This window comes from Scomber scombrus, chromosome 3, assembly GCF_963691925.1.
Source record: "Scomber scombrus chromosome 3, fScoSco1.1, whole genome shotgun sequence".
Taxonomy (NCBI): Eukaryota; Metazoa; Chordata; class Actinopteri; order Scombriformes; family Scombridae; genus Scomber; species Scomber scombrus.
The window spans coordinates 19,982,639-20,005,656 of NC_084972.1; the positions used below are offsets into that span (position 1 = coordinate 19,982,639).

General features: G+C 37.5%; 3 protein-coding genes across 6 annotated transcripts; 2 read left to right on the forward strand and 1 right to left on the reverse strand.

The window, feature by feature from the left end:
• Window positions 1-8,637: 8,637 nt before the first annotated feature.
• Window positions 8,638-18,540, forward strand: h6pd (hexose-6-phosphate dehydrogenase (glucose 1-dehydrogenase)). Of its 4 annotated transcripts, none has more exons than XM_062415828.1 (5): window positions 8,638-8,689; window positions 14,053-14,720; window positions 14,807-14,924; window positions 15,125-15,394; window positions 15,526-18,540. In XM_062415828.1, exons 2-5 carry the CDS (start codon window positions 14,079-14,081, stop codon window positions 16,866-16,868), a joined length of 2,373 nt encoding a protein of 790 aa, XP_062271812.1. In that variant the 5' UTR covers window positions 8,638-8,689; window positions 14,053-14,078; the 3' UTR covers window positions 16,869-18,540. The 4 variants fall into 4 exon arrangements, with proteins under 4 accessions (XP_062271812.1, XP_062271813.1, XP_062271811.1 ...); XM_062415829.1 differs by lacking the exon at window positions 8,638-8,689 and adding an exon at window positions 9,353-9,371; XM_062415827.1 differs by lacking the exon at window positions 8,638-8,689 and adding an exon at window positions 13,283-13,421.
• Window positions 18,541-19,041: 501 nt separating this feature from the next.
• Window positions 19,042-20,828, reverse strand: LOC133977623 (uncharacterized). Its single transcript, XM_062415834.1, has 7 exons — window positions 20,725-20,828; window positions 20,450-20,587; window positions 20,247-20,309; window positions 20,067-20,146; window positions 19,804-19,934; window positions 19,652-19,718; window positions 19,042-19,564 (listed from the first exon to the last, which is right to left on the reverse strand). Exons 2-7 carry the CDS (start codon window positions 20,521-20,523, stop codon window positions 19,515-19,517), a joined length of 465 nt encoding a protein of 154 aa, XP_062271818.1. The 5' UTR covers window positions 20,524-20,587; window positions 20,725-20,828; the 3' UTR covers window positions 19,042-19,514.
• rbp7b (retinol binding protein 7b, cellular) lies at window positions 20,829-23,010 on the forward strand. The gene is made up of 4 exons (XM_062415835.1): window positions 20,829-20,984; window positions 21,317-21,495; window positions 21,702-21,803; window positions 22,731-23,010. Exons 1-4 carry the CDS (start codon window positions 20,912-20,914, stop codon window positions 22,782-22,784), a joined length of 408 nt encoding a protein of 135 aa, XP_062271819.1. The 5' UTR covers window positions 20,829-20,911; the 3' UTR covers window positions 22,785-23,010.
• Window positions 23,011-23,018: the final 8 nt, after the last annotated feature.

Genomic DNA, 23,018 nt, shown 5'->3' on the forward strand with positions numbered 1-23,018 from the left:
CCTAATTTCATTTTGGCACAGGCACTGGAATATATATTTCCTTATTGTTAAATAATTTGAATTGACTATGATTAGACTGTATAATAAACATCTTTGCTTTGATCTCAGGGGCCAACAGCTTTATGGGGGGCACAGGCCATGCTTTGACAATTTAATCAGGCATGTCGGTCTGATTCAAGACTTCATTGACCGTGTCCTCCAGGTCCAAGCTACAGGACAAATAATGTCTGAGAAAGGCGTGGGCAGTTAAGTTGCCATGACTAAAGAAATACATGAATGAGCAACACAAGTGAAACTAGAAGTGTAACATGTCTGGGCATCTTACAGGTGGCCATTGGCCCTGAGGCTGGCAAAGGCCAGTGATTACACATAAATGATTTCCTGTTAAAGCCAGATATGTATTAATTTATATTTATATTTATAATTTGAGATTTTTGATGATTCAAATTATCAAATCTAAATTGTTTAGTCCAAATTGTTAAAGAAGATTTAAATACAGACATTCACCGCACCAGGTTCATTTCTTATGTGATATTAAAAATGATATTGGATTTTAACAAAGACAAAAATAATAACAAAAGAAAACGAAAAATAAATAACAGCAAAAGTACAACTTAAAGCAAGCTATCCAAATTCCAACCACCTGACTCATAAGGTGTGGTAAAGCTTTCTTTTTCATATTTAAAATAAAGTAGTTTACTTACGTTCTTTCGACTGGAGGCTGATAAATACTCCGTTAATAAATAAAAACAGGAAGAAGTTGATCCGACGGAGCTCCATGACGACTTTTTTTTATTGTTTGTTTCTTAAAGTCCTCCGTCGGTCCCACTGACTCCTGCTCTCCTCCTGCTCCACTGACCGGCTAAGTGAGTGAGCACAGCCCGCAGCCCATTGAGAACAGCTGGCGTCATCGCCCCGCCCCCTCCCTCTGGAATGCGGAACATCTCCAAACTTGGTAACCATGGAGGCGGACCTACAACTGTGTGACCGCACCTGTTTCATTGAGAAATATGTTGGCTTTTATTTACTCATTCAAGTCATGTCATTGCACTGATTCGTTTGAATAATTAAAAAACGAAAAAAGGAAAAGAAGAAAGAAAATCTAAGTTTTATAGTATTTCAAGTATAATATATATTTCAATTCATATCTATGCAATAACAATATCAAACTCAGGTATATTATCACTCAACACTTGCACAGATTTTAAAGTGAAAAATATATTGCTCAGTTAAACTAAAGTAATAATATACCTGAAATACTGATATTGCAGAGTAGTGTAAATTAAAACGTGCTGTTTGCCAGTTATTCAGGTCGTGGTGTGTGTGGTTTACTGGGAACTGTGCTGATAAACCACACACACCCACGACCTGAATAATTAACAAACTGCACTTTTTAATGTAGACTACTGTGCAATTTTCATTATTATTATTTTTTTTAAAATCTATACTATACATAACAGTATTTTAAAAGTGAAATTCGCCTATGTGTCTCCCTGTAGCCTACTTCCATCAAGTAGTTTCTAGAGACAAATGAACAGGACACCAGCACCAGACATCATGGAGATATACAAGAAAAGAGGATGGCTTACGGTAGAGTCAAGAGTAGAGAATCACGCATTGTAAGTATTTTTTTTTCACTTCAAATCAGTGCAATAACAACATCAAACTCATGTATATTATCACTCAACACAAATATTACTCTTGTACACAATGCTACGATTATCTTTTTTTTTTTAGCGTTTTTATTGCTTTTGTACTTTGTATTATTTATAGTTCTTTATTATTTTTTATTGACGCTATTGCATTTTTACCGCCCACTATGCTGCTGCAATAATGTAAACTTCCCCATCGTGGCACTAATAAAGGAATATCTTATCTTATCTTATCTTATACACATGGTCTAAGCTGACTTGTGTTAAAAGAGAAACTGACTAAAAGGACTGCATTAATTATACAAACAGACTAAATCTTAGTAAAAGCAGAAAATACATGTTCTACAACAAGTAAAACTCCTACTGTGAGATAAATATAGTGGAGTAAATGAAATGTAGTGAAGTTTCAAGTGTATAAAGTGGAAATACTCAATAAAGGTACCTGAAATGTACCTTTAAGTATGTTAGTAGACTAGTAAATGTACTTAATTTCCATCACTGTTTGTATCATGTCAGAGTAGAGAGCTTTGTAACTACTTTCTATACATTTAGGTGGTTTAATCTATAACGTTTCATCACATTTTATAAGATAATCATAGCTTTTACATGACAAAAAATCCACAACTAATGGCTATAACTTTGAAATAAATGCAGTGAAGTAAAAAGTACAAAATGTGCAACTAAATTGAGTTGTACTACAAAGTAACATAAAATGAAAATACTTAAGTGAAGTAAAAGTACCACAAAAATGACTTTCACTTAAGCACTTGAGTAAATGTACAACTTGATAGTAATTTAATGATTCAAATCATTGTTAAACATACAAAAGTATACATGCTTTTCTCTGGGTGAAAAAGATCTTCATATATATTTATTTAAGTATGCTTTGTGCTATTTTATCGTACCTCTGCTTTATTTGGATTCATGTGTTTTTAGGAATGTTCTAATGGGCCTGGCTGCAAGGACAATTATTGACGTCAATACATTTGAATTTAACATAATTGCAGTATTAAAACACTGAACTTTAAGCATTCTTCAACGAAGCATTAATGACAAAATTTCATTTTAATTTTTATACTTTCTAAAAAATAAAGTGTTTCAGTTTTCACGTCACATTCTTGAGTTCATTTGCTTCTTTGTCTGGTGTAGCTTTGGTGTCTTGTGTTGGGAATTTAATTAAAGATGGAGCAATGCCACAGCATGGATGTAAACAAACACAAAAGGTAGGATTCTAGTCCTGCTTTAGTAAATCTTAACCTGGAATTTAAACACCTTCCTTGATGTTTTATCTGTGCTGGAATTTTAAGTTCTGGTTGTAAATGTGCTCATAATGTTTCAAACAATAAGTGTCACAAAAACAGGACAACTATTTTTGGGTTTTGGTAGTGTTTCAAAATGAAAGCGTGTTTAAGTTGGATGATCTTTTTTGACCGTCTTCCAAGTAATTGCCCGAATCCTCCACATCTCATCCAGGACTTGTCTTTCCCACGACTGGTAAAGGAGGGGTCAAGTGGGGGGGGTGGTCTGGTATGAATATATGACTACTAATGAGATGGTTCTCATAAAGAACCTTACAATTTGGGTATGAATATGTGACCACAAAGACGATCTGACAATAGCAATATCACCTAGCAACTCTTATCTGGAGGAATTTCAGAGTCAAGTCTTCTCTGTGAAGCGGCGTGTACTTGGAAAGAAGAGCCCCTCAATCTGAGAGCCAAACACAGACAACCAGCCTTACAAAGACCCTCCCAAAAAATCAACTGAAGAGGCGGACATTGTCTTGTCCAACGTTACCATACACGGACATTAATCATACAACACACAGAGTAAAAGATGTTGGTGGAAAAAAAATAGATTAACAAGTTAAGTGTGGGTTGAATTATGGCTTTCTGACCTTCACATGACAATGACTTCAATTGCTTACAAACACAAATTGTAGTTTAACATGATCAGTATCCTTCCAACAGCACAGTGAAGGAAACTCAACCCCTTTTTAAAATAATTTTATTATCTTTATGATATTATTTTAGTCAGAGTAAATGCAAATGTTAATGCTTTAAAGGAACTTTTATTTGTGTGTTTGTGTGTGTTTAAAAAAAATAAACTGATTAATTTCAGTTTGCAATCTTTTTCTCTACATTTTTTTTGTACAGTTCCTCAAGCAAAAATGTGTATTTAAATTATCTTTCCATCGACTGTTTGTCAACTTCAGCCTCCACAGATGTTAGTCATTGTTCAAGTATAATTTTATTAATAATCAGAATTATTTCTATGTCTTTTCTGAGGGCAAAAATTCATGATCTGAGTTTCAGTCCCACAAAAAACAACACCTATGCGTTAAGATCCATTCCAGATATTCCTCACTTTCAAATGATCCGACACACGTTGTTGAGTGTGAACTGCCAAACTTGAAGGAAACTTCCATCTTAACCACTCAAGCAGCTCTTTCTCGCTTCTCTTTATTGGTTTTGATACACACTGAGGAACGCTAAGGTGTTATTTTCAAGTACGTTAACGCTCGGTCTCTGAGAAGTGGTTTCTGTTGTCATCCAGTTCTCGAGGGTGTCAAAGGTTAACACCCTTTCTCACACACAAGTATGCAAATGCTTTCATTACAATACAAGCTTCTTTTTATTCACCAAACAGAGCATGCGTCCTACTGGAGTGTGGACTGCAGCCTCACAGCGCTCAGCCCTCTGGGAGCTCAAACACCAACCCCCACCCTCCCTCTGGTCACCGGCTTCTGATGGCGATGACAACACAAAAGTACTTCACACTGGGGGCTGGACCTGCATTTCGTGGGTCAGTGAACAACGGCCGAAGCAGGAACGCCATGTCATTCAGACCTGCTCCCCTCACACCCCCGCTTTTCCTCACACTTCTCGTGGTATCAGCAAACAGAGAGGAGGAACACTATTGAAAGCACCACAGAGTTTTTGTGTACTGCCGACATAAAATGCACCTACTGTTTTCCACCATTCTCACAGTTGGGGCCCCTAAAATCCTTGTTAAGAAATGATGGATTCTCGCCTTTGTTTTTACATTTCAGTGGCTAAGCACGCCTGTGTATGTTTAGTCTTTATTTTTTATATTTCTTATCCTAAATTTAACCCCCATAGTTGTGCTTATTGTTAAAAGTAGGTGTTCTAAAATGTCTCAATTTGAAAGCAAAAATAAGGTATGCCAGAGAGTTGGAAATAGCAATATAGTCTAACATTTATTGTTACAGAAATCACAGTATTTAAAAGTTTACATGCAATAGGACTTTCAGGTGTTTTCTGCAGAGACTTATTGGACTGAATTTGAATCCCTGGAAAAATTGGACATGTGGGTCCTGATTCAGAGCTATGGAATCAGACTGTGGGTGATAGTGCACTGAGGTAATCCTACGAGGTTTAAAGGACTTAATGATCCTACAAGGTAGGAATTTTCAACCAACAGAGATGCTTCAACTTTTCTGATGACAAAAACAAATGCACAAAGCATGAGGTTTGATTTACAAAACAACCAGAGGTGATGAGATACCTCAGCTCAACAACCACAGCACTGTTCAAGAGACTTTGAGGTAAACATACAATGAATTGTCCAATTCAGACTTGAATGACACAATATGATATAATGTACTGATAAGGCTTGCACAAATAAACTACAGCAGAAACTATGATTTCACTTATCTCTGCATACCAAGTTCAACAACAAGAAACCAAACACGTATCTCTGCATTTAATAACCAGTCTCAAACCACCGTTCTTTAATGTCCCTCATAAATAAAGGATGGCTGTTGAGAAACAATGCATAATGTGCTCTGTTGTCTCTTCTTTGCTGAAAAGCCTATACATTGTTTTTCTCTGTGTTTTCAGTTGACTTGGTCTAAAGAGTCCCACATGCCACCTCTGAAAACATCACCTCTTGACTGGAATTTGGTGCTGGGTGTGTGTTGTCTATGGGTCTGTGCTGCGTGCAGCCTAGCATTCAGAAACAAAAGAGAGTACATGCTCTGACAAGTTATTAAGAAGAGAAGTAATGTGAGAATGTGGTTAAAAACACATGCATTACTCATACATACATGGGTGAAGTCTATTAGTGGCTTCGCCCTGATCAGTCATCGCCGCCTGCATTGGCACTGACCTCATGAATCAAAGAGCAGCTCAAGGAAGAAAGAAAGATACTTTAAAAAGAATCCAAAGAAAGTTGCTGACAACATTGTCTGATCTTTGAAATGTAAAACCTCCACAAATTACCTTTTCCTTAAAGGTTATATATCATATAACTAGCCATAACACAACTTGGAGGAACAAAGGCTCATTTAAAAATGAGCCTTTGTTCTTTTGCTCTGTATTATGCTCTCGTATTAGTATGTAACAGGTTGTGTATTCAGATTTATTCCAGGCTGAGGTCACTATAATCCTCCTCGTCTGGCAAGCAGAATGAGGAGGGGGGGTACAGGACTGAAAGTGAAATCTCCTTCAGTAAAGACCCGTGTTAAATGTAATGGGTGTTGGCAAAGGGGCCTAATAAAGATGACAGCACACATTCATATGCATTCGTTTGTGTGCTCAGCTTGACGAAGTCTGCCTCGCAAGGCTTAACAAAGGGGAGGAAGGAAGCCAGGGGCTGAGCAGAAAGCCTGGGGGTGTAGGGGCGACAAAACACACACGCACACGCACACCCACACACACACACACACACACACATACACACACACACACAAACACTAAAACACACACAGTGGCCCTCCAGCTTGCGTCCTGTGGTCTCTCAAGTCTGCAGTTATAGCAGTGACAGCTGGGCCAGCACACTCTGCATGGGCTCATTCTCTCTTTAGCAGCCAACCCCTCCCCACCCCATCCACACACACTTACAGTCTGTCACACACACGCGCACACACACACAGGATGCTCCATCCTGTTTACTATTTACATTTCACAGTGGCTGGCCAACTTGGGAGGGCTCAACAACAGTGTGATCGCACAGGGATTACAGTTGTTCGTAAGGTAGTGGCGTGGATGGATATGAGTGTGTGTAGGTGTATGTGTGTGTGTGTGTTTGGCTATTGACCTAGTAGCTGGAATTTGATGGGATTAAACTATGACAACTTGTTGAAACTAAAAGTTTATTCTTGACCTTGCAAACAGCAGTAGACAGAAAATCACCATCAAGTCCATTTTGGGGCTTTTCTGGAGCTTTCAATCATATATCCTCCGCAGAATAAGTTGAATGTAGTTTTCATATTTCAAAGCATTTTAAGGACTTCTTATTCATGTTAGTGTAAAGGTTTAGATTAAAAGTTCATTCTTGACCTTGGATAGAGCATGCAAAAAGCTAGAAAGCTTAAAAAACCCTACTAAAAGACTTGTGGTGACTAACAAGTTGAGCCGCTAAGTGCTCATATTTCTCAAAGAACAGCCAAGCAATAAATAAAAAAGTCCAATTACAACAGGAATACACAATTTTTAGTCCTAAAGTATATATCTGCGAGGTTAAGTTGTCAAATTTCAGCTGACGTTAGATGGGACCGTGGAGCTGCTGAGTCGAGGTCTGCCCTGTAACGACCACAACTGTTCAGAAAAGGAAAAGAGAGGACCAGAAGGGGTGACAGGCAGTGTGGTCCACAACAATCAGATCATTATGTGTCCAAAAAGGCACCTGCTTTGTTTGAGGTGGGCCTGCAAGATTCAGAGGGTGATTACATGACACAGCTGAACAATGGCGAGCAAACAGGAGCCCGTGTTTATCCACTATAGCAGTTTGTATAATTAATATTTTCCATTTCTATTTTTAAAAATTACATAAATGAAGCTGCTGCATCTATTATTTTTTCATTTATTTAATTTGCGAAAAAAGCATCTTGGTGTGATGGCATTTGACTGATGATGGCAAAAGTAGCTTCAAAATTTGAGAATAATGTGATTCAAGTACAAAGAAGCTATACCACACAGAGACCAACAGGGGTCTCTCTTGTTTGGACAACACACTGCAGTCTACAGCTGCCCCCAAGTGACAACAGGCAGGGGACACAGACTGCAGCTGAGCTTTGGATAAAAGAGGAGAGTGAGCTCATCTCTGAAACATTAAAAGTGTGTTTTTAAGGTGATCTGTTCTGTTTACATATTGCTTAGTGCTTAGGAAGTGTTTACATGCGCACATTTTTGTGATATGTAATAATCAAATTGTCTAAACCATTATGTTGACAGCAGTAGTCAGAAGAAACAAGCTGTGAAATTGCACGTGGCTTTCTTTTTCCAATGCCAGTGATCATATAACATAAATGTATTTTTTACATGTGTTGTGTTAGTAATAATGTTTAATGACATAAAAGTGACAGGTGGTTCTTCTAAAAAATGAAGTCATATGATGGTTACTCCATATGGCTGCATTTTAAATTTAAGATTTAAGATTGTGTTACCAGGAAATACACACAAATTGATTTTTTTTTTAAATTAATTTTTACTCTAATTTTTAAATTCCATCATAAGTGTATGATGATGATGATAATAATAATAATAACAATAATAATAATAATAATAATAATAATTATTATTATTACTATGCATTCTATTAAGATAGCATGTTTTACACATTTAACAGTTATAATATTAGAATACATTATTTTACATCAAATTTGAGTACTTTTTTCAATTTTTTGTTTAGTTTAGTTTAGTTACCATCTACAAAAAAATAACAGATAATATACAGTGCAGGTGGAGGCAGAACACCAGAATAACAGAAAGTACAAATACTTCAAATTTACTCCCTGGTCACAAGGCTGATAATCAAATAATAATACTAATCAAACATAGCATTTTAAAAGCTACTAAACCTTCTTTTTTCATGTTTGACCAAATACAACTCACATTTTTTTCAAAACTGAATCACTAAAAAGCAGGATATGACAGATGTGAGTAGTGGGAGAAAAAAGAAAAGAGAAAAAAAACCTCCCTCATCACCTCCATCAGCGGCAGGACCGGATCACGTGACTCATGTAGGAAGCTCGTCCAGACTGCAGCGAGTCTCTCATGTCACTACAGGAGCAGGTTTGTAACCAATTAACTTTCCCTCCGCGGTCTGTCAGCTGTCTTCACATCACTATATCTTTGTTAGTTTACTCTTTGAATCAGATTGTTGGTGGTGTTGTAGTTTCAGATATAGCACTGAGGACTGTAGAGGTTGGTGTGTGTGTTTCAGGTCAAGTTTGACAGCTAGCAGGTGGACTCGTTCATCTGTCGGTGTGTGCTGTGCTGTGTCCTGTCACACAACTAAATGACCATGTGCAAATGAGAAGTACACATCAGGAGGCTGGCTTTGTTAAAGTACATCAATGAAATACATATTTGAGGCAGCAGCCGTTCGTAATTAATATTTTGTCGCTAACATCGTGTTTGAAAAGCCTGAGACAGGAAATGTGCTGTGTGATGTTTTTTGTTTGTCTGCTGGCGTGAAATCGAGGCGACCATCAGGAAGGAGCACATTTGGAAGGGGGTGCAGAATTTAGCGCGACACGTGTGCAGCAGGATTTGTACACAGAGAAACAGGATTTGTTTAAACCGGGACTTAGTCAGACTGTGTGTGTGTGTGTGTGTGTGTGTGTGTGTGTGTGTGTGTGTGGGTAGGCTACCTTCAGGGACACATTTCAGACTAAACACCAGTGAACTGGGGCCAGCTTGTCCAATTTGTGACAAAAGTTTTGTCCTTTATGGGGGAGAAGTTGATGCTCGGGTCAGTATTACAGTTAGAGTTAGGCAATTTCTGGTTAAGGTTTGGTAACTCTCTAGGAAATGGATGTGTAATGTCCCCAGAAGTGACATAGGACAACTTGTTTGTATGTGTTGCGTTTTCACAATTAGTGGACTGGAGCAGTGGTGAATGGGTCAGTGACAAATTAAGGTTGGCAAGATGAAAAATTCAAAAATATCTCTAAAAATTTGAAATGACATCTGCACCATTTTATTTTTTTATTTTTTTTTAACCAAAAATAAGATTGAATGCTCCTTAAAATGTAAAATGGTGTAACAAAAAGAATGATAAATATTAAATATTGTATCCACCAACAGTGTATTTAAGTGTACTTATACAAATCATTACTTTGCTTAAAAAAACCTGAATCATTTCTGATTGACATGATTCCCCAGATAACATTTTATATTTAGCACAATTGTATTCCATTAACTTTATTTAATATAAAAATGTATAATGTAAGATCATGCCAAACTAGTTGATATGGTGTTTTATTGAGAATTTAGTGTTTTTAAGCAAGTTTATTTATTGGGCACAAAGTTTTTATGGTTACACCATTTAGTCATTTTTGCCATAATCCTCTAATTAATTCTGTCAAAATGGATTAAAAGCAGAAATGTAGTCAAAAAAAAAAAAAGATATGTGCAAGTTATTCATACATTTAATTTCACATTTTACCTTTTTAAATTTGACTAAACCACATGGACACAAAACACGTCATTCACCCGTATACACAGAGGCCAACAACTAGCACAGACCTGCACCAGTCTGTGTTATTATAGCTTTTATATCGCTCACATTTTTACAGACTATTAGAAATGGAACAAAACTGGCACATGCAAACTGTTTGGTGGTGAATCAATATAAATACTAACTGGTATGAAGTTCAGCATACCAGTTAGTATTTCAAATGTTTTTGTTTACTTGACCCTTTTCATAAGGTACATTTTTATGCTCGATCACCTTGTCTGTTTTATGTGTCAGAAAAATATGACTTATTTGAAAATATGAAAACAGATCAAATGGTAAATAAATCAACCATAATTAAGCCTTCAATTCACAGAGGAATAGATTTGCACTTTGTGAACTGGGTTAAAAATGCACTGAAATGCCAAATTTTGTCCAGTCACCTACCTGTTTTCTAAAATTTGATTTGTCTTCATTATCTTTGAGAGGATCACTGATTTATCTGGGTGACTTAAATGTAATCACCAGTGCAAAATGTAAAACAGGGGTGTCAAACTCATTTTAGTTAAAGGGCCACATGCAGTCCAACTCAAGTGGGCCAGACCAGTAAAACCAAAAATAATAACCTACAATATTTGTAATAACCTACACATAATACATAATATGTACATATATTATAACTTTACTATAATAAATCTTGTATTTACAAAACAGATGAACTGTTTGAGATGTCTTAAGAAAAATGAGTGCAATTTCAACAATATTATGTTCAGCTGCTGACTTAAAACATTTTGCACAATGTTCAATATATGAATGGTTTAAATATGACCATGATATGTATTCACTGATTTCTCATAGGATTGTGTTCTGGTCGGGGTGGAAAAACCTCTAAAGCAGCAGAAAAACTGGAATTACTTTTCTGCAATTTTCCTACTTTCCAAAGTTATCCAGTGGGCCAGATTGGACCCGTTGGTGGGCCAGTTCTGGCCTGTGGGTTCGTGTGTTTGATGTAAAACATAAACTGGGGTCATTCAATACCACCAGTTTGACCGTTAACTACATTTACAGTTATCCACTTCTTCATTGTATCCGAGTGTTGCTGCTGAACCAAGAGGTCGAACTTTATCTCCCCTTGATTTGCATAAACAGACAAAGTGCCACTTTTCATGATTGGACAAGGTGCAGAAACCAGGTGCAGAAACCAGGGTCAGTTGAGGCAGTAAGAAACTATTAAACAAACCTCTGGTTGTTTTATTGCTGTTGCTGTTAATTCATTCCAATCTTATTCATTCACTACAGTGTGTGACTTAAAGCATCTCTTATTCACAAACGATTCATGATGATCACACTGAAAATCTTTCTGAATTGAATTCAGTGAGATGACAGTGTTTCAGTCATACTGCTAACATATGTTTGAGACACCACAGATTCGCCACAGACTATCGCCTGAAAAAAAAACATAACTGAAAGACAAGCATTTTGATCCAAAGGCTAATGATTTAGTTAATAGCTGTGAATTTGGGCATTTGAATAGGCTCATGATTGTTGTTACTTATTGCTCGGCTGTGAAAAATCTGACCACTAAGGCGCAAAGAGGATGCAGCCCTATCTCTGCAGCGCTTTCTGCCATCATGAACAGAGCTGAACAGTTATCATGAGGCAAGTCCTAATCGCACATTTAGGGTGTGTCCTTTGGTCGATCTGCTTTTGCTTTTCTGTTTTGACACATGGCAAATTTGATAGAAAAATTAGTTGATTTGGAGCGTGAATGTGGTGTGAGGGAAGATTTTCTATGCTGACTTAAATTGAAAGTAGCTTGTGACTTAGGAGGGATCATGTGCCGGAGTGAACTTTTAAATTCTGGGGAAGCGCCTCATAGGAATGAAGTCAAAACCTGAATGAGTGTTGTGTCTTTTAAGATGATATGCAACTTTACTGATTTCTGTAAAGAAAATTGGCAGAAAAAGTACAAGCTGAGTAGATAGTAGAGATAAAGATATAAATACAAGCAGCATCTGTGAAAATAGAGCAGTAACAATTCATGACACAGGTAAATTAGATTGAAAGATTTTATTTTCCAGCTGCTCTGTGTAAGTTCTACAAGTGTCTCATGTACAGAATTACCTGAGCCAGTTCATTTTGAACATTTTCCCCAAAAAAATGTGTTACTATTTTGACCGCAGTGACCTATTGCAAAGTAAATCAGAGGTGAAATTAAGCTGTTGTCGAAGCTTCATGAGATGACCTTTGCTGTTTGTGTTGCCGCTGTATAAACATGATTACAGAGTGCAGGAATTCCAGATGTTACACACACATAAAACAAGCTTCATACTGTGGGCGTTCTGTTCATCATGTGCAATTTTCTACCGATAGAGAAGGGAAAACAAAATGTTCTCTATCATGAATCAGATTTGTAATCTCTAGGCGTCTGCTATACAATGTAAACATCTAATGTTTTTTTTTGTTTTGCTTTAATCATTGTGTTTCAGTGTTTTCTAAGTAAACCAGATTTAGGTGTAAACTGATTTGAGAGACAGATCATACAACAATTTTTATTAATGCAGCCCAATATCACAAATCACAAATTTGCCTCAGAATAGACTGAGAAGGTTAAACTGGAAAACCTGGATGTAAAAGTAATTGATTAAATCACTGACTCATTCACCCTTAGCAGTTTTGACCTGATTATTTTTTCAGACACTATCATTTCATAATGTGGTTTAAGTTGTGTCTCATTTAAAATGGCCTCAGAGACCTGTGCTTGTGCATATGTATTATGTTTTTTAAGTATATTCATGACCAGATTGTCCATACAGTTCAAGCCGCTAATCTTTAACATCAACCCTGATTAATTGGAATTAGCCATACAAGCTTTGGGCAGCATCCTTTTTTTCCCTTTTTTTTTTTTTTACTTTAAATCATGTACAAAGCAAGAAATATGTTGAGGTATTTTACTGCTTTTTAAGTTACGGAGGTCTTCAGACTAGTAGTTCCTTGATGCCTGTTGCTCCCTGTTAAAATGAAAATGTTTCATAGACTGAAGAAAGATGTATTATGTTATAAGCTGCAGTGAGAATATGTAAACTGCACAGAAAACTTAATAACTCATCCTGTTTATTGATTTTCTTGCTAAGTAAATGATTTTAGATCCTTGCAAAATCATCAGATAGTTGGTTGGACTTTCCGGGGATGATATCAACAGCAGAACTATTGTAAGCTTATTGGCCTTGAGCAAAGTGCAAAGTCTACACCCCTGCTGAGCTAGTATCCACTGATCAGTACACTCATGACAGTAAAACAGCATCCCAACACCAGCTCTCGAGTGACAGAAGAAGACTTTGCTAAGTAATTTATTTATTTTTATCGCTGGAGATTTGAGTAAGTTTCAGTGTAGTTGATGTTCAAACTATTGAGTTGGAGTGTTGGCTCTTATATGTTTAGAGGTTGACTTTAGATTTAATTCCCCTTTGTTATGTTAACTAGTGTGATTTGTCTGTCTGAGGAATTGTGTCGTAACCAGGAAAAATAAGGCAGTATTCATTGCATGTGTACATAGTTTGAAATTATGTAAATTAAGATGTGTTACTAGTACTCATTTGTCCAAAGATTGTTTAGATTTTCTGCTATGTGGCCTAGTGCAAACAGCTATCTTCATTTAATTGCATTTCATTCTTGACACAGGAACTTTGATATTGTATTTTTTCATTCATCAGGATCACAAACATTTAGAGCTGAAAAGATGAATTGAAGATTGTTAATATTTTATGCTTTTCATTGTCATATATGATAGTAAACTGAACATATTTGCTCTGGACTATAAGACAAAACTAATTGGTAGATTCATTGTTAGTTTCAGTCCTGCAAACATTTTTTGTGTTATTTTTCATGTTGGTTTCAATCATATATTTATCTTTGATTGCTCAGTGATAATTGCCTACTTATTTTTGACGTCTCTCTCGTTGCTGGCTCTTCACAGGGGTTTGGACGGTTTAGGAACACAGCATGTTTGTGACTGTGTTACTGCTTCTGGTCACGCTATGTGCCCAGGGAGGACATGGCGAGGAGAAAGTGGAGGCACAGAGACCCGGCCATGTTTCAGTGGTGATAGTTGGAGGCACGGGTGACTTGGCAAAGAAGTACCTGTGGCAGGGCTTCTTCGAGCTGTACGTTAGCCAGGTTGGCAGTGGAAACACCTTTTCCTTCTACGCCGGAGGACTGTCACCCGTGGACCAGGCCACACCGGTTCTCTTTGAGATACTAAAGGCGGCGTTCTGTTTAAAGCACATATCTGAGGAGCGCTGTGCTGTGCTGAAAGAGCAGTTCCTGCGGCTTGCTCAGTATCGGCAGCTGAAGACCCTTGAGGACTACCAAGAGCTTGCCAAGCACATTGAAAAACAACTTCAGGAAGAAGGAATGGCTGAGGCAGGGAGGCTCTTCTACCTCTCAGTGCCAGCATTTGCCTATGCAGATATTGCTGACAAGATTAACAACAGCTGCAGGCCGACCAGTGGGGCGTGGCTCAGGGTGGTGCTTGAGAAACCTTTTGGACATGACTTCAGGAGTGCTCAGGTACTAGCATCTCAGCTTGGGAACTCCTTGAAGGATAAAGAAATGTACAGAATTGACCACTACTTGGGGAAGCAGGTAAGGAAATCCCACACATTGTGTTTCTCCCACTCATGACTCATAACATGAGATGTTGTATGATATTTTTTCTGCTTTGTGATCAGGTGGTTTCAAAGATACTTCCATTCAGAATAGAGAACAAGAAGTTTCTGGATCCCATCTGGAACAAGTACCACATTGAGAGAATGGAGATTGTCTTGAAAGAGACCCTGGATGTTAAAGGTGTTATAAAAATGGCATCAAACATTTTGACATGGGACATAACATGCTTTTTAGGATTTTCTGTCATTTATAAACTAATGTAAATCATGGAAAGACATTCCTGCAGAGCCGAAGAATAAAAATATAGACCTGGAAATGCACATGATACATCCCCTTTATTCAGTTGTGTTGATGTCCCCTTCGGTCTTTTTCCCTAATAGGTCGTATTGCCTTCTACGACCAGTATGGGGTGATCAGAGATGTGCTGCAGAACCACATGACGGAGGTCATGACACTGCTGACCATGCAACTTCCCCTGAATCTGAGCAGCAGTGAAGAAGTTGCCCATAACAAGCTGCAGATTTTGAGTTCCCTGCTGCCTTTAGGAAAGAATCAAGCTGTGATAGGCCAGTACCAAGCGTACAAAACAGAAGTTCAGCAGGAGCTGAATAAGACAAAAGATCACATCAGTGTAACACCAACATTTGCAGGTCAGTATTGAATGCTTTTTCTCTTTGTCTGATTTTATTTACTAAACGTATTCTCATCAACTGAGTTGTAGAAAAGCTGCGATGCAATAAATATAGTTATGCTAATAAGTGGTCCTGCTTGTGTGTTTCAGCTGTGTTGGCACACGTCGATGAGGCCCAGTATGATGGTGTGCCAATTCTTTTGATCTCAGGGAAGATGTTAGATGAACGAGTGGGATACGCCCGCATTCTTTTCAAAAATGATATCTTTTGTCTTCAGAACCACAACAATATTCACTGCAAACCCAAACAGATAGTTTTCTACTTTGGGCATGGCAGCCTTAAATATCCAGCAATTCTTGTAAGTAAGAATTTATTCAAGCCAGCTCTAATGGATGAGTGGAAGGAAGTGACAGAGCATACAGATGTCAGTGTACTAGGTTTGCCTATTTCAGATTACTACGTACAAACTCCAACAGTGCAGAGGGAAGCCTATGCAGAACTTATTGCTCACATTTTTGCCGGACACAAAAATAGTTTCATCAGTACTGAAAACCTCTTGGCTTCTTGGGGCTTGTGGACACCACTGCTCAATGGCCTCGCCAGCTCATTTCCTCGCATCTACCCAGGAGGTACCGACAATGAGGACCTGCTGGACATCCGTCTGAAAGGGAATGACATAAGCTACAACAGCGAGGTGGTAATAATCAGCCCTGATCAGATGGGTGGCACGTCAGCCAACAATTTCCAAGTGATGCAAGGCAAATATCGTAGTGCAGACATGGTGTCTGCCTGGGCTGAGGAGCTGGTGGAAAGGCTGGCTGCAGACCTGCAGGAAGCTGCAGAGGCAGCTGTGCGTGAGGGTGGTGTTTTCCATCTCGCCCTCTCTGGTGGGTCCACACCCCTCGCTCTGTTCCACAGGCTGGTCCTGCACCACTTCTCCTTCCCCTGGAGGAACACCCATGTGTGGATGGTGGATGAGCGCTGCGTGCCACTCACTGAACTGGAGTCTAACTTCCACAGCTTGCACGACCATCTACTGCAACATGTGCGTATACCCTATTACAACATCCACCCCATGCCAGTGCAACTCAACCAGCGGTTATGTGTGGAGGAGGATGGAGCAGCACTGCTGTATGAGAAAGAGATTAATAAGCTGGTCAATGGCTCCAGGTTCCACTTTGTACTGTTGGGAGTCGGCTATGATGGCCACACAGCCTCTCTCTTCCCTGGTACTAAGGTGGATGGGCATGAGGAGAGTCTGGTGGCCCTCACTGAAAGTCCTGTCAAACCTCACCAGCGTATGAGCCTTACATTCAGTGCCATTAACCAAGCCCACCAGGTTTCTCTTTTAGTGATGGGCAAAGGCAAACATGAGCTGATTACCCAGCTGAGCCGAATGAAGGACAACCCAAACAAATGGCCAGTCACTGGGGTGAGGCCTGCTAATGGCAGGCTTGTTTGGTATATTGACTATGATGCACTTTTAGGATAGGGTTTATATTCCTTACTTTCAATAAAATGTCTTTGGATAGCTGGTTGGTGGGAAAGAATGTATAAGCCAGCACTTGATTAATGGTTTTACATGTTTAATCTTATTAACTACAGATGATAAAATAAATTGCTGCCTACATTCCAGTACAGAAATCAAACCTTGATTATGTGAAGTTCAATGCACCAACAAGAAAGGTGTCTCTTTTAGCAACTGCAGTTGAATGTGCAATAACTAAACATAAAGAGTCGGCGGCTCACTGTAGTGTTTTATGTGATGGACTACCTACCTCACAATTTGAAACTCTTTGCAAGTTGATTTTCCTTGCACAAGGAATGTACTGAAGTGAACTGAATCCAGTGGCTTGCTGCCTGGAAGGTAGGAAACAGTCAAAACAAAAGCTTTAAAAATTGGTGGCAGTAATGTAAAGTAATTGTAATCTCTAGTTAATAGGTTAAAACATGGTGGGGTCCTTTTTAATTTATGTTTAAAACATTGGAAAAATCTTTTTGTGTGTGTGCGTGTGTGTGTGTGTGTGTGTGTGTGTGGTTTATCGAAGCCTAATTAAGTGATATGAATGAAAATCAATACAAATATATCTGGTATATGTATCTGCAGTTTACAAAGTGCAGGGTATCGAGCACTATATCTGGTGCCAAAACCAATTCCAACAAACAGAATAATTTACTTATTACAACCCAGGGTGTTTCTATGTGTGAATTACGTAAAATCTCAGGTGAATTTTCAGATTTACAGTTAACTGTGTGGTATACTTTTCTTGGATGTTTGTTGTTATTGTGGAATAGCAGGGACCCGCCTTAAATTTCATCATTTAGTTAACGAAATAGCTAATGATTTTCTATATTTTTCTTGTTTTCAACAAATCTACTTACAAGTATTATATGTGTACCCAAAGTCTTGATATATCATATTTCTCTGTGCTGCAGACTTTGTCCAAAAAGTATTAAAAACACATCAGAGAGTCACAGTGTTGCAGTGGGTGACTTGTTCATTTGCCCTGAGTAGATTTACAAAGTCAAGATGTTATATGTAGTACAACAAACTGGTAAAAATGAAACTGTCAGACTTTGGATACACACACACACTACTTGTAAGTAAGTGCAATTTTATTGTTTGGCTCTGCACAAGAGACAATAAGAAAAATAAAGAAAATCACCAGCCTTCTCCTTTTAACATAAAGGCTAAAAATAAAACTGGGGCCTTGGAAGCAATAATTATTTTTGTACACAAGTGGAAAACATACATTTGTATTAAATATATTATTTAATATAAAATATTAAAAAAATATTAAATTTGCTGCTTCACATTGCTAACCTGTACACATTCCATTCTGAAAATATCTGTAGCCTCCCAATGATTTTTTTCACAGAATGATTCCAAATAAATCTAGCTTTATTACAGTTTGAGGTTGGTTAAGTATATTGTATATTTAAACGTTAAACCTTTAAATTAAAGTGTATTGCTACTGAATTTCAGCAGCCACCTGTCTGTAAAGGATATGTTGGGACATACACTGAAAAAACAGCTGTGATGTACAGTACAAATACAAAATGTACTGTATGTAGAGCACTTCCATTCATCACATTTTCACCATATGATTAACCCAAGATGCAAAATGCCTTTTTTTCACCCTTTTAGCTCAAATCCCCTGCCATAGTGTGCACCTATTTAACAATATATGCCAAAAATAAATGTCTCTGTTTTCTTATATCAGAATCCTATTCCGTTTTTTTCATGTAAAACATATTTGAATAGGTGCTTATGTAGGCCTGAACCAACCAATAATACCATTACATCCACCCATCAATGTGTCTTCAACTTAAACAGCACAGAGCTAAGATTCATTACAACACTCCCACTTTTCAACATTCAACTCAAATTCTTCCCAACTTTATGTCCTGGATGTCTTTCCTGTTTCACTCGGAAATATGTCACAATGCGGAAGTTAGCTACTCAAAATGCTGTTTCATCTGGACTTTATTATTATGATTTTCTACACATGAGTGGATTTTAAGTGTTTAAGTTAATACTCTTCCAGTTGTTTAAAGCTTGACATTACCTTTTTCACACATGTATTTCTGGTGAATAAATTTCTGAAGTGTAAAATGAATTCTGGCTGTATGAAACGCTGATCTGCTTTGTGGCTTTGCGGAAATTAAACTTATTTTTCAATACATTTTTCAGTACATCTGTACTTTTTAATGCTACATTCAAGCTTATTCAATTGTAAAACATTTCCTTTTGATTTTCCTACTGTAATCTCCTCAGTGTAGCTCTGCTTTTTACAATGTGAGCTAAACACCTTTCAGTGCTGTATACAGATTTCACATTTTTCTTTTTCTTTTTGTAATTACACACTGAATTAACATGAAGTACATATTTATGACAGATTGTTATATGAAAGAAATGTAAACTATCCATCAACAACAAAAAAAGAAAACATCTGTTTTGCAGAAGAGATCATTAAAATGTGAGAAGGCTTAACTAACGTTCCCTTTTTTTGTGTTCCCATGGTTTAAAGTTACCAGCTGCTGGTGGCATGGAAACCACATGAAATCTTAATATGTTCAGTATTGGATGTCAACGTGGGACAGCTGGACTGTTTTATCACTCATTGTTTCTGCTCGGTCACTGCAGCCTGTTAGTCAACCAGAGTCCACCTCTGACCATGAAAAAACCTGAACAGACACAAGCAGATTTTAATCAAGAGTCTGTTTATGAATGGCACCATGCAGTATTTCATATTTATAAGAAATGTACTTTACCTGTACTGAAAATGGAAACAATTGTTAGAATAAGAGACATGTAGTACAGCTCGGGTGTGGTTTTGGCCTGTGGATATGAACACGTGTTATTTTTGAGGCTTCAGTTTCTCAATAGAACATATTTGCATCACTCATTACAGTCTTTTTCTTACACATGCTGCCGCTGTCAGAGTAAGGATGGCAGTGCAGACTCCGTGTCCAAATGAGAGCACTCCAAACACATGATAGGAAGCCCACAAGCCCTGAAAAACTGGGTCCATTAATGTGAATATCACTGCAAAACCTATAAAGTGAGTTGAACAGAGAGAGAAAAAACTTTCATGCTTGTGGTCAGAGGGTTGACTCATCCTGTCTGAGCAGTCTAGTATCTTATTGATAATACGTAAAACACTATTTTCTTATCTGCGAGGTTCACCTGAGGCTATGAAGGACAACGCGATGGAGGCTGACAGGTTGTTCAGAAGAGGCTGCCTGCAGTATCTTGAGGATTTTGGCCTTAAAAACAAAACAAGACATAATTTCAATGCCAAATTCTCTCTTACAAATGACCCAAATTATTTTGATGGCTCGATGCCATCACCTGTGCATTAGCTACCTTTCCATAACGTAGAACTGGGGGACTAGAACAAGGGCTGCGAACACTGCGTTCAATATTTGACTGCAAATGAAACATTAACAAAATATGAATAAATGACAGTGTTTGAATCAATATCGACTTCTTTTTTTAAATATCAAATAACAAAACAGAAATGGGATTTATTTTTATATCTTGCAAAAACAATCAAAACAGCAACTTACAATTTTAACCTCTGATGCCTTGGTATCCATCTGCTGCTGTGATATGCCATGAAGATCAGCAGGTAGAGAAACATGGACGCTCAGGCGGACATGCACTGTGGCACAGTTCCTCGTGGCTCGACTTGTTCAGCTGAAGAACTGCCAACAGCACCAAAGTTGAGCAGAAGGAAAGATAGTATTTCACGCAGCACAGGCACAGAGACCTCTGCTCCATATTGCATTACGTCCATATGATTTAAAGATCACTTTCTAAATAACAGGAACCGGATAGTTACCTCATATTGTGTGTAAAAAGTCCTGTTCCGCCCTCCAGTGCTCCTCCTTTGTAAGCGTCCAAAATAGCCGCAGCAGGCAACATATCACCCCTACCCTATATTGACACACAATGAAACATTCCACCCAAGAGCTTTAAATTCGTCCACTCCTGAAGGTTATGTCCAGAGAGCCACACAAACATCCAAGATGCCTGTCGACTACAGTGGGACATGGGACATTGTCAGCAATGTCAATTTTGAGAAATACATGGTCGCTCTCGGTAAGTGCTTTGGTTCCTTGAATAAATGATTTGCAAGAATACATACTGAAATTTAATTAGAATGGTTTTCGTTCATATTAAAGTACAGGATGTGAGAAAAGTCCTTATGTGTAGTCAAATGAGTAGATGCTATGAATATTTAAGCTTCCTTAGCATCATTAAATGGAAATATACTTATCTTAAGGTAGGTGTAAGTAAATATTCAGGTATTTATTTTCTGATCAGAGCATGGTGGTGTGGTTAAAAGCAAAAAGTGTGGAGCAAGGAAAAGTTCTTAAATGAAAAAGCCTTAAAACTTTGTTCTGACAAATTACTCTCCTTTTGACATGCAGGCATTGATTTTGCAACCCGCAAGATTGCAGGCATGTTGAAGCCGCAGAAGGTGATTAAGCAAGAAGGAGATTGCTTCACGGTCAAAACCCTCTCGACGTTCAGAAATTACGACCTCTCGTTCAAAGTTGGGGAAGAGTTTCAAGAGGTGACTCATGGATTGGACAACCGGACATGCCAGGTGACAACTTTAACAAACTGTAAAAGTTAACCTGTGTAAAATGTTTCTGTGATCAACACCATTACCTGTAAGAAGATGTAATTTATTAATAATAATTAATTTAATTTGATATCTATTCACACTCCAGACTGTTTTCTGTGGCAGTACTGTTATCTAAATTCATATTTAAATGTAGTTATTGATTTAATTTTTCTGCTCTCTGTCAGACTGTGGTCAACTGGGACAATGAAAAGCTGGTGTGTGTTCAAAGAGGGGAAAAGAAGAACCGAGGATGGACTCACTGGATTGAGGGAGATGAGCTCCATCTGGTACAAAACTTTGTAAAATTTAGAAATCAGTAACTTCTTGAGCTGTCATGTAATGTAGTATTAAGTAGGCCTATATAAAGGGTTAGGAAGGTTACTTTATAAAACGTAATAGGTTATAGATTACTAGTTTCCCTATTCAAAATGTAATAAGTAATGTAACTATTTCAATTACTCAATCAAAGTAATGTAACTTATATAGCTTTTGACTAACTTTGGATTATTTTTCTAATTTTCTAAAGAATGTTTTCAGCTGTTAGGGGGTAAGTGTACCCATTAAGCCCACCAAAATCTAAGTACAGGTGTTTTTCATGGATACTGACATGATTTATAAGATTTATCTCTCATTTGAAAATGTATTAATTAGGTCATGTAGATTTTGGAATATAAAATGAAGATATTTTATGAAAAAAGTCCAAATTCTAGCATGGGCTTGTTTGGTACTGTGACACAATTTAAGCCCATGTCATGATTTATTTACAATTTTTTTTTTTTTAAATTGATATCAAAGAATTAAAAACAACAATATATGTATTCAGTAACTGACTAACTAAAATGAGGGGAAAACCCTCCTCCTGAGCAAAATTTTAAAGGTCTGACTTCAGATGTAACCCCCTTTGTAATCAACATTTTCACAAGTGCTGTAATTTAATTCTTAAGTACTGTAATATATTCTTTCTGTATTTCAATTACATTTTCTTTCTCAGTAACTGTAATGGATTACAGTTATATTTATTTTGTAATTAAATTGCATAATGCCGTAACGTAACTAGTTACTCCCCCAACACTGCCTATATATTATTTGTTCTATCCAGTGAACATAAGAATCTATTGCCCCTGCAAACTAATACAACTCAGTTCATTCAATAGTACATTCACTATTACAACATGAAACTAATGTACAGTTGAAACTTTGTTTTCTCTTTCCAGGAGATCACTTGTGAGAACCAAGTCTGCAAGCAAATATATAAAAGGACTGTGTGATTGTACATGTCTTTTCAAATTATTTCAGGCTGCAGAGAACTTCATTTAATAGTTACCACATTTCCATGAAACGAGCTGTAAGCCACATAATGCAGCTGCTGTATTGTATGATTTGAATAAAATGTGTTTCAGTTAATGCTGTGGGGTTGTAGTAGTTTACCTCCTCCGGCCCACAGGGTGGTGCTGTAAAACTTTTACTTCCAAAAAATAAAGAAAATACACTACAGAGTTTTT